Genomic DNA, 16936 nt, shown 5'->3' with positions numbered 1-16936 from the left:
GTGGGGAAAGCCATACTTCATCTTCTGTTTTGGGCATCGCAAGTTTTCCTTAGTCCCTGTCTTCTCAGTGCTCACCTTCATGATAAAGCCATGGGGCCTCCCATCCTCTGAGATAGGAACACTAACCTGGAGAGGAATCCAGATGATATTTTCACCTGCTGAAGCTCGAAGTAAAAGCCAAATAAGTGGTGAGTTGTCAGCTCCTGCTAGATTCAGCTTTGTGTTTTCATTTCCACCTCGTTTGCTTCCCACCCTTTTTTATATTTCATTGTGCTTAGCTGTCTAGGATTGCAGGTGTGCAAAAATCTGCAAGCCTGTGACCCAAAATTAAAGGAAAATCATAGCCTTAGCTCAGTGCTCTTAAATCTTTCCAGATCTCCGTGAAGTTAAAATTCATGTGCTTTCCTTCCTCAAGCAGCACATTTGCAGATTAAGTCAGAATTGACAGCTGAAGAAGGGACAGACTGGATTTCCCATTTGTACTGTTCCTTTCAGTCTCTCATATGTATTCATGTTTATCTTGAAGAAAACAGGATTAAATTTTAACAGCAAGAGCAGCAATCATTTACTCCGGCTAATGATTTCCGTTTCCTTTGCCCACTTTTCCCCCAAGAGATGATTGTTACACTGAATGTCATAAAAGAGTTTTGTTTTTCTCTCTACCACAAAAGAGAAAAAGATAAAGGATACTATTAAAATTAAAGCCTTGCTTAAGGAATTGTTTAGAAACTGCTTTAACCTTGCTCTTTAATAACAGATTTTCAGCGGTTTATTATTAGTCATTCACCATGGACTAAGCAAGTCAAAGACTATATTCAAAATATCTAGCCTTGATTTAGTGTTCCAATAACTGCCTCTATTAACAGTGTTATCTCTGTAGAACAATTTATGCCATTGCTGTGAATAAAGCAATACTTATCCACATTATGCCTAAATCTGGATCACATCCTTTTTTCCTCTCTATGAAGTCCTTAGAAGATTGTATTCAAGTTTTAGTGCTCAAAATATTTTCTTTATTTCTTGTTAAATGGGAAGAACTGTAGATATTTCTAGACATTAGTACCTTTCTGCAGCATCAAGTGTTCACAGAAAATAAAGATTAGTCATACTAATAGAGATTTAGAACTGGATTTTGCTGCAATGAGTATGAAAAGGCTGCAGGCTGGGACAGACCTGAGCCTGTGTGTGGCTCTCAAAAGCTGATGAATGAATGTTTATTCTGTGCCTACAGCCTTGCTACTTCAGGCAGGGATTTCACCAGATCAGACATAATAAGCGGCTTTCAGAATTTGATCAGTAGTTCTCTGGGACCCATCCAGAAGGTCTGGTATGCACCAGGAATTGATGATATTGAATCAAGAGTCTTTTCCAACTGAATTGCTGGAGTCATTATCTTTCAGAGCCAATGCAGAAATGTAATGCTTACAATACATGTAATGTAGTCATCATTACATTTAAGACTGTAAAGCTTCTCTAACTGTGCTTGGGATTTGATGCTCATTTCTAGACCTGATAATAAAAGCATTCACAACAGAAAGGCTTCATAAAAAAAAAAAAAAAAAAAAAAAAAAGAGAGAGAGAGAGAGAAGAAAGGGGATTTTTTTTTTTTTTTGTTAGGGTTTGCTTTGGAGATGAAAAATCCACTTTCTTCTTTTCTTGGCCCAAACACGTTACATTTTTGTTTTGGGAAAAGAATTTTGTTTCACAATATGGAAAAATCTTAAGGGATTTTTATTAATTTAATTTTATTTTTCTACGTGTCTCCTGCATTGTTTCCAAACCAGAGCACAGCTCCTCACCTCGAAGTTGTTGCTGTGTTGCATCCTGATATATTCTTCCTATAGCCAGAGGCTTTTTAATCAAGAATAATTTTTAAATAACTACAACCCTTAGTTCTTCACTAGAAGTAGACAGAAGTTATGAAGGCATTATAAATCATATCGGAGCAGAGACATTTTTGATACCAGGACAGCAGGAAATTTTTAAGTTGATTTCAAGACATAATCCACAGGATTCTTCAGCTAGTAGGATAAAACAATCCAGTAAATACTGGTGCTTGGAAACTGCATCTGATCAATATATGCATTACAGCCTTTTCATGTTTTGCCTCTTTCTTATTACAGTAGTGATCTAATTTATGCTGCTTAGCACTTTACCTAAAGGTCAAGTGGGTTTTTTTCTGTAGTTTTGGGTTTGGCATTTTGTGTGTGTGTGTGTCCTAAACTGTATTCAGTATCTTGCTTTTTCTTTTTTTCTCTCTGAAAATAAGTTGAAAAGGAAAAAAAATCAAGCTCCATCTCTCAAAATTATTTTTCATCTGTCAAAAGGGTCATAAGCCTTCATTCCAAATTCTGTTCAACCAGATTTTTGTCATGTTTTATCTGGAGAAAACCTGTGCAGGTCAGAAAGAGTGTTTAACATATATTGAACTGACATCATCTGCTGGTGCAGTAGCAGCGAAGTCCCTGCTCTATTGGAAGATCTGGCAATAAAATAATATATGAATTGTAATACTGGGCTGAGAAAAAAAAAAGTAAGTGAGTTTCTGTAAGGAATAAACTACTATATTCCTTACTAAATCTTGAAGGCACCTTCAGGTGTATTCATTAACACCTCTAGGATTGTGAGGATTGTTCTACTTCTCACTAGAGGTAGAATTTATTCCTTCAGACTTCCTGCACAAGGAATTGTCAGAAATAAGCACATCTGGCAGCTGTGGTTAAAGTTCACTTCCCTTGTTCTCATCTCATTTCTGCAAGTCAGATTTCTCCTCACCTTCAGTGAGAAGGTGATGGCAAATAATTTCACATCAGAAATAAATCACAAGGTTTAAGTTGTGAGATTATTAATCTTGGTCAGAGTTCACTTTGCAGTATGGTCCATTTATTGTCTCTCACATCCTGGATGTGCCTGGGACACATCTTTCTAGAAAACAAGTTTTGAAGTAGCTGAAACTATGAATCTGCTGTAGGAAGTCCATGGCCTGTGCTTTGTAAATCAGTGAAACACCAGTCCTTTCTCAGCTGAGATTTATTAAAAGGCATAAAAAGCAGTAAAAGTTCTCTGGCTTCATAAATGGATGATATCAGTTCAGCCTGCCATATCCTATTCAGCAACTCATTAAAATACAGTGAGAAAATGCTGAGCAAGTTTTGTGAGTAATGGATGTTTACAGACTACCCAAGATGTTTCCCTCTAATTCAGTTAATTACTACTGGTCCTAATGACTGAAGAATGAGGGTTGGAGAAGGGTTGATTCTGGCACAGAAGCCATAGACTGTTTTATTACTGAGAGCAAGCAAGAATAAGAAAATTAATGTCGAAAAAAAATCCTAGACCTGCAGAGTAGATCATACTTGTACATTTGCTTAAACCCGAGGAACTCTGTTCTTGAAAATATCTTCATTCTGTATGTCCTAATAATTATATAAATCATGCTGAAGGTCATTTGTCTCCCTTGGCTGGCAGCTGAACTGGTTTTCCTACGGTTGTTCCATCGTTGCCTTCACGCCTCACATGCTGTTATAGCAAGTTCAGGGGTTTTGTTTGGTTTTGTCTGCTTGTCTGGCTTTTACATATCTGACATCAGTTTTGTGACTCAGGTAAACCACAAAAATCATTTTTGTGCAAACACGGTCAATGGACAGGGCAGCTTGGATGTAGGGATAGGCATCTTGCATCTTAACCTCTTCCTTGTCTGACACATGTACATTTTCTGTTATGGAAAATACTCCATTGTATTTTCTCCTGACTTTATTATTTGCGAATCTTTTGCTCATGGAGTATTCCCTTCTATCTGTGGCTTAGCTGAGTTAGAATACATTTCTTCTTGTTCTGGAGACAAAATCTGAAGTGTTGCTTTACCACCTATAATATAGATTGTGTTAAAACTGTACGTATTCACAGATTCTGAACTGCCTTTTACCCTCTTTAGGAGAAGATGCTGAGAAGCATCAGAAATCAATGACTTTGATAGGCCAATTTTCATAAATAAGGGGTTTGCTATTACTCTACATCTGCCTGTCAACCACTTTGAAAAAATTGGAAAAAAGAAACCTCCCAAGGAGATGTTGGTCCTTAAAGAAAATAGTGTGGTACTTTTCAGATAAAGTTCTGGTTCAAATAATAGCCAGCCGATGTCCTCTTCCGGACCTCTTAAGAAGGTTCCATGTGTATCACTGTGGGTAAGTTCTTGGAATGTAAAAGAATTCAGTGCAAATTAAACATTTAGTTTGCAGTTTTTCTGTGATTACACATCCAAGAGAACAGCCTGCACTTCATGTCAGCCTACATATCATTTGCATAGATATATATTCCAATGTCCATTTTTGTGTAACATTATCAGCAACACACAACCACCTGAATGCTGACTTTTTCTGATTGTGGCTTCTGTTTTATATTATTTATTAATTGTTTACCTACAGTTGCAATAGCTTTATACTCTTAAAATTTAACCAGTGCCTTTTCTCCCTTCTACTGCTGCCTTGCCAGTTCCCTTAAAGTAAGTAGTTGCTTAGCTGCTGAAATGGAAAAATACCTACCTAATAAAAAATCCTTCCAGCGCAAAAAAAAAATTGAAGACTGAAATGGCATATCTGAGGTACACAGTAGTTTGCTGTAGTTGAAAATGCTTACTTTGAAAATGCCTTAATTTGAAAATGCCTTAATTTGAAAGCACTGTAATGAAAGTCTCTTAATGATACACCAGAAATGAGCTAAGGCTGGTTTCAGAAGCACAGATGGCTAATTGGCTTCAGTTGTAGCTTATGTCATTTTAATTAAATTTTATTAGGAAGCATTTCAAAGCCATAACTGATGGTTTAGGATAAATATAGTTCTTCACAAATGAACTATTGCTAACCTTTATTTCTTCCTCTGTCTCCTCTCAGTGTTAATAGAGGCTGCTGTGACTGAGCTCTCCATGGCCATCTCTTGTCTCATCCACACCTACAGCAGCAGCTTTGATGCAAATTTCCAGCTTGCCAGCATACCTAAGAGCCCTTTATGTGTAGACATCAGCTTAAATTCCCAGCTGAGCTTCACTGTTTGTGCTGCCCATAACATCCCAGAAGCCTGGGTGACCAGGTAGGAGGAGATCCAGCAAGAGTTCCTAAGAAAATGTGTTGTCTCTTTGAAAACAGTCATTTTTCACGGATACCAGCTCCCCTCTGCTGTTTTGGTGGTGGTCCTAAACTGATTTTAGAGGCTGTGTGATGCATGCCAAGGGTGTTTGGACTAGGACTTGGTGTGGTTTAGGCAGGACAGGCAGCTGGAAGGGCTGGAGGCCAGCTGGCCAAGTTAAACAGAAGGGTGCTTTTGCTTGAACCCCTTCTCAGTGAGGTTTTCTCAGCAATTTTTGCTCTTGGTGTGTTCAAGCTGTGTCATGTGGCTAAGCATCTGGATTGGTGATGCTCTTCATAGATGTGATTAAAGCTTAGAGATCCAAGCATATCTACTATCAGCATAACACAGGAAAACAAAAGAAAACAGTTTTAATAGAAAAAAGGGACAATTTAATAAAAAGCTAATAGAAATATTCTCTTCTGCATTGCTCAAATTTGGTAAAACTAGCTGACAAGTAGCTGCTTTTCCTGGTCTGAGCAAAACTGGTGTTTTCTCTTGCCACTCCAGTGTGATCAAAGGGGGGACAGGTGAACACAGTCTGGTGGTATTATTTTTATGAGTTAAAAAGTTGTTCTCAAAGTTTTTTTTAATTTTCCTATTGCTCCCTCTCTACCTTCAATCCCAAATGACTGTGGGATCATTTGCATTAGACTGTGAGCAAGAGACTGTACTATACAGTATTGCCTGTAATTAGCCTTTTAACAAAAACCTGAGAGATTTTGCATTAGTTAAGGTAATAAATACAGTACTATAATCCCTATCCTGATTTCAGATGGTTATACCATTCCCACTGCATTTTATGTTTTACCAGAAAAATGTAATATTACACACAGCCTGAAGGCCACTGATGACTTCAATGCTATGTTCAAGCACATAAAAATGAGAATCTTTCTTCCTCCTAATCTCCCTTTCCAGTCTTTTCAATACTCATAACTAGCATGGATTTCTTAACATGAAATGCTGCCCTAACACTTGATTTCCTCAAGTTCTTTTATTGACATTGTTCACATGCAGGTTCCCCATTCTTATTTTATTATTCACTCTATGAATTCATCCTGGCAGCGTCATGGATCTCATGTTCCCTTTCCAAAGGTCATATTATGATCTTGCAGCTGTTTTAACATGTATTTGAACGTGTCTATATTCCTGCATATGTTTAATGTATAAAATGAATTTTATAAGTAAACACATTATAATATATATTATATTATGTATCAGTACTTTTGTTTAAATAGAATTTAATCTTTTGATTGTATTAGAGCCTTTTATGCCCTGAACTATCCTCCAGTTCTTTAGTAAAGTTTGGGCTCTAGGGGAAGTATTTCCTTGTCCTTCAGTGTAATTTTTTCTTCTCTGAACTGACACATCCTAGGTACCATAGAATGCAGACAATTTTCTTTAAAAAAAAATTTAAAAAAAGTAAAAACTAAATCTGATGTAATAGTTATAAAATATATTATTCTGGAAGAGATAAACAATCATTCTTATAAATATGCAAAGTCAGGCACCTTCAATCTACGACTGCCTCAGATTTCCTGTTCACATTTGATTGTTTCCCATTTTCATCATTCTTGTCCAGAATGAGCTCTAAAGATGAGCCTGGCAGGAAGATCTGGAAGTTACAAGACTAATTAGGAACATTAGTTATTTATAATCTATTTTCACTAATATTTTAAAAGATTTCAGTAAAAGGAATGTGAAACAAGAGATAGTCACAGACCTAAATTTTACTCTGAAGCTGCTCAGTTCACTTTCTGAAGGCCAACACAGAGGGCTTTAATGCTTCTGCTGTAAAAAATGTATATATTCCCTTGAGTACTTATCTGCTTTTTACAGATTGGGCAAAGAAGGTATAAATAGAATCATAGAATACCCTGGGTTGAAAAGATCCTTTTTAAAGATCATCTCATTCCACCTCCTGCCCTGGGCAGGGACATCTTCCACTATCCCAAGTCACTCAGAGCCCCATCCAACCTGGCCTTGGACACTTCCAGGGATGGACCAGCCACAGCTTCTCAGGGCAGCCTGTGCCAGGGCCTCACCACCCTCACAGTAAAGTATTTCTTCCTAATACCCAATCTAAATCTAACCTACTTCAATTTCAGGCCTTCCCTTGCCCTATCGCTACATTCCTTTGCAAGATATCCCTCCCCAACCCCCCTTTAGCTGCTGGAAGGTGTTCAAATATCTCCCTGGAGCCTTTTCTTCTCCAGGCTGAACAACCCTCATTCTCTCAGTCTTCACAGGAGAGATGCCCCAGCCCTCTGAGCATCTTTGTGTCCCCCTCTGGACCTGTTTAGGCAGCTCCATGGCTTTCGTGCATTGGGGGCCTCAGAGCTGGCTGCAGTTCTCCAGGTGGGAGATTTCTGATTTCTTATTGACTCTGTGATGAGCAAGTCCCGGCACTTCACTCACGTCCAAATTTTCATTCATTACAATGATAAAAAAAAAATAAATAATGTCAAAAACATGGATCAGAACCCAGGTGTCTTTAGATGTCTCTAATTCTGAACTTTAAAGAAAAAACAACAAACTTAAAAACTCCTTCACGTATACATTAATATAATATGAATTATTATAATTCCTTTTCTCATGTAAGAATGGGTTTTCATAGGTTCCTGAGTGATGAACTCCAAATATACTGTACTACACATAGTAGTTTACAATTAATTTTTTTGTTTGTTTGTTTTCCTTTGTAGTTACAAAATTTTCTCCTTTTCCTGTTTACTAACTTATGCTGGGAAGACAATATGTCAAGTGAAGGTTTGCAAAAATACTCCATTTAAAAGATCCTTCTTTTTCCTGGCTGACTGGAATGAGAAGTAAGTTTTGGTCTGTGTTTGATATATGTTTGTCTGGCAGATATTACACATCCTATATTCATTAAAAAAAAAAAAAACCAACAAACACCAATCTTTTTTTTAATGGGTGTTCTTCTGAGACAATTAAACTGCACAGAATTCACAGAAACTTAGGTTGAAATGAGAAAGAAATGGGACAGCCAGAGAAAGGAAAATAGGACTAAGGTAAGTCTGGTCTGGCAATAAGCTAAGCTAAACTAGTGTATGAATAGCTTTTATTCACTGGAGGCATCCAGGAATACTGGAACTGAAAGCAGATGCCACCAAAGGATGTATTTCTGGTTTTTTGCGGAGTTCCACCTTTTGGAAGTACCTTTAGTACATCTGCAATCCAGCTTGAGAACCACTGTAACTTTTCTTCAAGGTTCTTTTTTTCACCAAACAAGGCTATTGGGGTTGTTAGGTTGGGGTTTTATTTGTTTGTTTAATTTTTGAGGGGGCTATTTTATTTGGCTGTTTGTTGCTTTGTATTTGTTAGAAGAAGGATTTGCAGTTTTACAATGAGGACTTTAATTTGAGACTGGAATTTTAGGGCAAAGGCTGTTACCTGCCTATGTCACACACAAAACATTCATTTAAGGCAATGGCATAAAAAAAGCATATTTGCAATAGATGAGAGAGAAATATGCATTCTTTTTATGATTTGGTGATGATATGGGATTCTTTCAGCTCCTTCAGAATGACATATTTATTTTTAAAATCTTTGAAATTTTAGGTATTTTGCATCACTGTTTACTGTAATCTAAATCTGAAAGCAGCTTCATTACATTAGAATTGAACAAAGGCCACAAGTCTGAAAAGGCTTGGTTTTGGGTTCATTTTTTAAATTGCAGTTGAACACAGAGTGTCATTCATGACTTCTGTTTGCCTTTTTCTGCAACACACAACAGTTTCAAACTGGTCAAACAGAAGAAGAGCTTTTCATGTCAAATACATTTATCTTAGTGGAGGGATACAGGAAGATTACTATATCAGCCCTATGATTAAGAAACAAAATGGGTGCTCTCCTGCTAAGTATCCAAAGAAGTTATTTTAGGGTTCAACATCCACTTTGGTGCCTCAGTTGTGTCCACAGCATTTAAGTACATAACCTTCAGTCTTTTGTATGATTGGAAAGTAGCTGTTGTCCTTGTGTTTAAAAAATCCTATCATTCCCTTTTCCTCTATAGGAATCTTCACCTTGTTCAATTTTCGGTCAAGTAGTTTCTGATGGTACATATAGGGAGGTAACATTGAAGTGTATGAGGAGGATTATATTTCTTATGAGCAGTTTTGGCTTCTAAAAGGTGGCTAATGATTTTCTGGAATGCATGTTACAAAGCATTTGCTAAAACAAAAGCTAGAATAGAAATAAATTTTTAGTGCAACTGAAGCAGAAATTCTTCTCTTCTTCCATTTCATGAAAAAGTAAAGCAATAAGACTGAAGCTTCAGGCTTTTTATTGAAACTTCTCTCTTGAAAAATCATTATTAAATGTGCATAATTCCATCCAAAAGCTTATTGGAAAAAGAAAAAATTAAATATGCAGACCAAATCCTTTCCTAGGTCATAGATGCATGTAAGAGGCTCTTAATGTCAAATCTAGAAGTGTGTGAAACATAATAGCATTAGTTTGTAGGAGCACCTTTTTACTTGTTATTGTTCCTTGATTTTCAAAAAAAAAAAATTCAAATTCCATTTCAAATAGACTTTACAGTAAAAACCTGAAAATTTATATCTTTCTGGCAGGATTTTGAATATTTTCCTCAAACATTAAAGATAATCACATATTTTCTGCCTCCAACTGATTGATCTAGATTTGTTTAAGTCTCAGTACATAAAGGGAGGTTTCTTGAGCCCTTTGTCCTGAGATCCAGGCTGAGAATCTGGGGAACCAGGTATACCACTATTTTTATATGTTTAGCATGTATCCAGAACTGGGTTTTGTGGAAGAATACTCTTTTTGAGTCGAAACAGAGATGCCAGGTGAGCATTTTAGATCAACTAGCAGCCTTAAATGGATAATAGGTTTAGATTAGATGTTAGAAATTCTTTACTCTAAGGGTGGTAAGACCTGGCATATGTTGCCAGAGAAGCTGATCACAGCTGTTAAAAATGCATGTGGAAAAAAGTCACCAGGAAGAGCATCTATTACATTAGGAAGTCAGATATTCTCTATATAGCTATGGATCACTTGGGCCATAAAATAAACATGGCTAATTCAAAAGAGTTCTGATCATGCATTAGGATTGATTTGAAAAGGAAACAAAATGGTGAGTGGTGTTTTGGTGATTAGGAATGTAGGTAGAGAGCTTCTGCTAAAGACAAGGCCTGCTTTATTTGCTGATTTTCATTAATTTAGTTTCTATTTTCAAGAGCGTTAACCAGTTAGTTTAACTTGATGGGTTTTATGTACAAATATGAACTTCTGTTAAAGTCTGTTGTCATATTTAATCTTTCCCAGAATGTTCTCAGAAACAATGGAAATAATTTGATATCTAAGGAAGTTGCCTTGTCTAGTGCTTCTTCTGTTTGTTCTTTTTTGAAAGTATAGTTTTAGTTTAGAACTTGTATACCACCTTTGGAAAGTGTGATTATCTTCTTGATACAGAGTTCAAACTGCTTGGTACCATGCAGGTTATAATGTGTGAAGTCCAAGTTTGCTCCCCCTTATTTTCTCATCAGTTTCATTTTTCAGTTGCTGAGATCTCTTAGTTATTTTCTTTGGTCTTAGCTGGTTGCTCTTAATGTATTTATTTCACCATCTCCTCTTTTTCTATCCTTCATAATTTATGTTAAACCTACAGACACAAAGTCTGGAATTAACATTAAGCCTGACATTCATCACCTCAGATACTTTCTTGGCCCTGGGTTTCCCTCTTCTCCATATTTTGTTTGGCTTGTCTATGTTGTTTCCATTCTCTCAAGGCACAGCCTGGGTTGCCCCAGAGCTCTCCTGTGTTGAGTGCTTTTAGGAAACAAGCTGCAGAACTTTATCTGATATCTGTGAATGGCACCTTCGCAGTGAGCTGCTTCTTCTTTCTGGGCAGAGTTCAATCCCCTTTTTCTTAGTCACCCATTTGGCTCAGCCTCCTGCAGTCACAAAGGGTGAGAGCAGCTGGCTGAATTCAGATAGGCATTAATTCAAGTTCTTAAAGGCAGTACAGATATTCTTCTTCTTTGTGTATCACGTGTCTCCAAGGAGGGAAATTTTGGTCCTCTTTGGCCCGTACTTTAACTCTTGGGATGTGTAAGTTGTCAGAGTTTCCAGGCTCCTTTTCTGCTGGAAGCAGTGGTATATGTGTCCTAGGGAAACTCTGGCAAGCATTTGCCTTCTGCAGTGATGATACTGAGAGTTCTTCTTCACTGCTCGAGGTTCAGACAGTGTGTTAACAATAGTCTGTATCATAAAATGCATGTCTGGTTTTTTTTTCTTTTTTTTTTTTTTTTTTTTTTTTTTTTTGTCTCTTTGAAGGGTTAATGATCCTTTAAAGTTAACTGTGTCAAACATTTTTATGTAACAAGTGTTGTTGACCTCTCAATGAAAAAGACAGAACAAGTTATTTTTAGCAGGTAAACCAGTTCAGTTTCCCAATAACTGTTTCTAACTAATTATGAGTAAGGAAGAGTGCATGAGACAGAGAAAGCAAACTTAAAAGCTATAAATAAAGACAAGTGGGAAGATGGTTGAGAATTGCTTCTCAATTCTCTTCATGGTAATCAGGAAGAGTGGGAAATGGCTGTCTTGCTTTGTTATTCAAAGAGGGAGGTGTGCAAATTCGCATAATTTCCAAATGTTGGAAGACTGATGATCTGAAATTTTGACATTAATGCTAATTTGGAGTACTTCAGATTTTCAGCTGAAACCCATCTACTTTCTTTCAGTAGCTCCTCAGCACATTAAAGCAAACTTTCTCAAATTCAATAGAAATTTAATAGATTTGGAAATGGGAACAAAATCTTATGCTGATTTTTCCTTTTACATGTCTTCTAGCACCCATAATTCTTACGTTTTACAGGCTAATATACTTTTTAAATGCTGTTTATATTTTGCTTGCTGTTTAAGTGTGACCATATCTTTTTAACAATGCTGAGTTGCAGTCTTCTGTCACTCTATTACTCAGATTTATCTTTTATTCTGTTCCCTTAATCTCCAGTTTATGCAGATCTTTTGTTTTCTTAGTGATTATGTTATCAATGTAGAATAATCCTTGTACCTCCTAGGTCCTTATATTGATTTTGTTTATACAGAAAAAATGTAATTAATTTTACTCTCCACTTGAGAAATTTGAGCTTCCACTGAATATACATGGAAAAGGCTAGAAAGTGATTTCTTCAGAAAAAAGAAAATGCAGACTTGCACACACACCTGTGGGTAATTACATGTGTGAACTTTCCATACAGCATGAAACTATCTGGTTTATTGGAATAATTCTAAGTTGTGATTTTAGCTCAATATTTATAAACTGTATAAATGAACTGAATGACCAAGCAAGCTAATGGTCAATGCAAAGTTGAGATAAATGTTGATGAAAACTGAATTTTCTCTCTAAAAATGCAAACCAGTCATTGCTGTTAAGACATCTGCCTTTAAATTTGGGTTAAAAAATACCACACCATCAAAGCATACCTGAACAAGAGAACGATTATCATAGTCAGGAGCAACTCTTGGTTTTTAAAGTGGTGTTTTCCTCTGAAGACACAAGACAGCCAATAACTGCTGCTGAACAATTCATCCTTAACAGGTTGTTTATTCTGAAATAACCTTTCATTTATAAGGTAATTAAAGCAAAATTTAATTAAGGTTTTCCTGCCTTTGCCAGCTCTAGTAGTTACCACTAAAGTGAATGAGTTTTTATCTGACTCTTCTTAAATGCTATGACTCAGGTTAATGGTTGCCAATACTCATCAATGTATTGAAAGGATCTGTCAGTTGCATTTTCCTTCAGAGTGCAACTTCTGTAATTTATAGCTCAATATATGTGTTAGAGCATCTAGAAAAATGTAGAAAGAACCCACTTGATGTAACAATGCTCAAATTTTCTCAACTTTTGGTTTTCTCTTTTCTGATTTTCTTTTAGGGTCAACTTCCCTCTACGAATAAAGGCTCTTCCAAGGGAAACTATGCTGACAATAAAACTACTGGGAGTAAACAGCATCTCTAAAAATACAGAAGTGCTCGCTTGGACATGCACCCCATTGTATGCAAAAGAGTAAGTTCAGTTTTCTATGACTTGAAGAAAAGATCATTCTTGAGTAGTGTTGCACTCAACCTGAGAGAAATATAAAAAGAGAAAATCACTCATTTCAGGACCTCCTGTAATAAGACTTGAGAGGGTGTCTTACAGAAAACTGCTTTTGATGTGCCAGTAAGAGCCCCATGGACAGGTCTTTCTTTCCCTTTCTTCCTTCCTTTCTTCCTCCCTTCCTTCCTTCCTTCCTTCCTTGAAAGGCCCTTCCCTGCAGTTTAGCCAAATCTTTCTCTTTCTTCTTCACAATGGTTGCTTTTAGGGGGTTGGGTTTTTTATTTGTTTGTTCTGTTCTCACACACATTCATTCTGCTTAAATTGAGACAGTTAGTAAAGACCACAATGAGCACTTTTCACTCTCCAGACCACTTTAGGAGCTTTCTCCTCTTCTCTAACCACTGCTTTCTACATAGTACACAATGCAACAGTGGTTTAAAGGTGCTTGTAGTTTGGAGTCTGTGCAGTGATGTATAAACAAAGGTAAAAGATAAATTTTCCGCAGTGCTCTAAATGCATTTGAGTAGCATTGAGATCTCTGAAACTAGACTGAGTCTTTGCAGTGGTACTTTTATTATTTATTTATATACTTACTTACTTACCTTTTTCTTTTATTTATTTTATGTATTTTTTCTCGTAGCCCTATAATACGCTCTGTGCAATAGAGAGATATGTTCAAGCCCCCCAAGTTTCTGCATTAGCATCCACCTCTAAGCTGTAGCTCTTTCTTTATCTTGACACATCTTGATCTCCTTCTTTATATAGTGGCTATCACCATTTAAAATCAAATAAAACATGTAGTCTGATTGCATGTATTAATTTGCTATGTTTGAAAGACCTTGTCTTTCCTTGAACTTTTAACCTGAGAGGTGTAGGAAATAATTTGGACTGGGTTAGATGCTTTTTCCATTTTTTCAGAGAAAATTCAAAGTTACTCTGCTCTTTTGTGACTTAGTGTTGAGAGCATTTAGCTTGAAGGAAGGAAAAAAGCATCTCTGCTGCAAGGATTGCTGGGGCAATTTATTCAATGACTTTTCTTTCACTGTTAGTCTTAAGGGCATTTCACTCTTCTGTTGTGTCTGTATTTTCAAAGAAAGCATGAAATGTGTTTGAGGCATGATAACTTAATGAGGGAACACTTCTCCCATTTACCTCCAAAGGTGCCTATATGAGAATTCTGGTCTTGAGAACCTGTTTTGTTCTCGAGGTTTTCATATTTTCCAGCACTCAAGTTGAAAAGGAATGACTTTTGGGAGGCCTGAAAGTCCTCAGCTACCTGTGAGGCATATTTTTTCATGTATGCCATCAGAACAAGCACACTGGTTTCCATTAGGTAGATCCCCACGTCACCCTGACAGTTTCAAAAATTTGACTGAAAAATGGCACCGTTCTCTCCTGGAACACATAATCAGCACAGTGAAGGGGATGGAGGGCTACTTTCTTTCCATCTGCTATGTAATTGTAGAGACCACTGCTGAAATGACCCTTCAAATCGGAAATCAAGGTTGAGTTGTCACAGGAATGATTTAGGAATAGCATGTTCAACACCCCCTAATCTGATAGCTGTGTCATTTACAATTACAGTAATTACTACCACAAAGAAGCCTAAATGGCTTTTTCTCCTTTGGCTGACCACAGCTCCATAGGATTATTCATTCCCTGTGATTTCAATTGATAGTCAGACTGGTTTGAAAATAAGAATTGTCCTGAAACTCCCCTTGCTGCAGGAATGCAACTAAACTTCCAGATTTATGTCAATGGAGTACTTCTGAACTTGGAAGTATGTTCCAAGAAAAGATTTGTACCTCCAGTATCGTGCTAATATGTCAAGAGCACCTTGTATTACTGCAAAGATTATGGTATTAGGATTTTTAAATAACAAACTCTGTAAATGTGTATAAAGAGATTAAAGAAATCTGACCAGAAAATCTTTGACAAAACATTTCTAGCTTGGAAAATAACACTTTCTCAAAATAAAACTTTCCTCAGAGGTGAATTTGAGTTCTAAAAAAGTCTTAACATTCTTAAGTCTAGAATTTAATTTATTGGAGAAAAGACAGAAATAAGCTCTTTGTAGAAGCCAGATGCCCTGAGGTATTTGCCTGGGTCATCAAACATCCTGGTTCAAATCCTTGTCCCAGTTGGTCTGTTCTCAGGGTCAGTGAAGATAAGAACAGAGTGTGGCTCCTCTTTTCCTATGTAGATGCTTGAGAAAAGGGAAAAAAATTGTTTTTTTAAACAATGGAAAAAGAAAATAAATTAATAAATGTCAAGGGTTTGGGGTTTTTTCATACTCTTCCTTATTTTTGTCCTGTTATATTATCATCTGATTAAAACCATGGAAATTCTATTAAAAATGTTTGGCTTATGTTAAAGAGAGAAGGGGAGCAACCTAGTTTTGTATTATTCCCAGGTATTAGTTAGAATCTTGATCTGTTAGGGCAAAAGAACAGCAATTAAAAAGTCTCTGAATTTGCTCCTCTTTGTAAATTTTATAGCTAATTTCTATTCCTCAGTAATTATCTTCATTGTACAGTCACATCTCTTCTTTGTATTTTAGTGCTTTACATTTAATTTGAAATGAGGATTAAAAAAACATGAACTTATTTTAACATGTATACAAATATAAAGATGAAAATTCTTTTCATCTGTTTCAAGAGGTGTGAAGTTTCTTATGCTTTTGGACACAACCATGCTAAAGTCTCTTGCCAGATCAAAGGCCTGTAGTCATTTGCTGAGAGTTTACCACTCCCATTCTCCTTCAAAAAAAATATTAATCAGATTGTAAGAGAAGTATATATATATTTGTAAAAAACCAAACCTAGATCTTTATTGAAAGTTTATTTTTTATTATTTTATATTGCAATCTCTTCTTCATAAATGGCCCATTTTGAAACCACACAATATCTAAAAACATCCTCAAGAATTTGGCCAGCTTTAGGGTTGTTGTTGTTGCTAAAGACTTGTCAGTGAACAGATGTTTAGCGTTCTTATAATTTGTTTATTTTACATTATTTCCTGAATTCTAGTGTTATCTTTCACTCTTCTGACAGTTTTCTTGTAGTGTGCAGATTTATAACATGATTAGCTGCTGGATATACACTGTAGTCTTAGCTGAACATGTGTTGGGATTCCTGCTTATCAAACTGATTTCCTGAAAGCATTCTCCAAGAGTTGCCTAAATTGAGTTGTTGACTCTAAAATCATTACTTTTAAACTAATTTTGTGACTTTATATTTCTGGAACAAAAATTGCGAAGTAATCAGGAACATAAATGCAAAATTGCTTTTCAAAGTCTGGAATAACTGGTTGATTTTGTACTCAATGTAATTATCACTTAGAAATTTATCTTACAAATTTAGGGAAGGTATTTAAACTAGAAATTGTGGGATGGAGGTTGTAGTCCTGATAAATTCCTGCAGTATATTTAGCTTGCAGTTCAAAATTTTCTCTGTTTTGAATTTTCCAGAACTCCGTAGTACTTGTAATTATAATAAAGGAGTTACTTTATAGTATCATTCCAATGCTGAATTAAGATTGCTTGAGTCATAAGATATAGGGAGGGTTTTTTTAATATATTTTAGCAGCTTTGCATTTCCTTTAAATTTAATCTCAACTCTGAATTTCTGAGACTTAAAATGTCAGGTTAGGGGACACTTACATTATTTTTACACAGTACTTTGTCCTAATTTTCCTGGCTTATTCAGCCCAAGCAGTAACCCTTCT

General features: G+C 36.2%; 1 protein-coding gene across 1 annotated transcript in view; it reads left to right on the top strand.

The window, feature by feature from the left end:
• PIK3C2G (phosphatidylinositol-4-phosphate 3-kinase catalytic subunit type 2 gamma) overlaps positions 1-16936 on the top strand; it is a 184286-nt gene that overhangs the window by 39642 nt on the left and 127708 nt on the right. Inside the window, exons 10-12 of the mRNA XM_066319528.1 lie at positions 4890-5085; positions 7824-7946; positions 13046-13177. Coding sequence (XP_066175625.1) covers positions 4890-5085; positions 7824-7946; positions 13046-13177 — 451 coding nt within the window. The remainder of the gene's footprint in view (positions 1-4889; positions 5086-7823; positions 7947-13045; positions 13178-16936) is intronic.

The sequence above is a fragment of the Sylvia atricapilla genome, chromosome 5 (assembly GCF_009819655.1).
Source record: "Sylvia atricapilla isolate bSylAtr1 chromosome 5, bSylAtr1.pri, whole genome shotgun sequence".
In the NCBI taxonomy this organism is placed as follows: domain Eukaryota; kingdom Metazoa; phylum Chordata; class Aves; order Passeriformes; family Sylviidae; genus Sylvia; species Sylvia atricapilla.
This window is presented reverse-complemented; position numbering and strand designations above follow the sequence as displayed.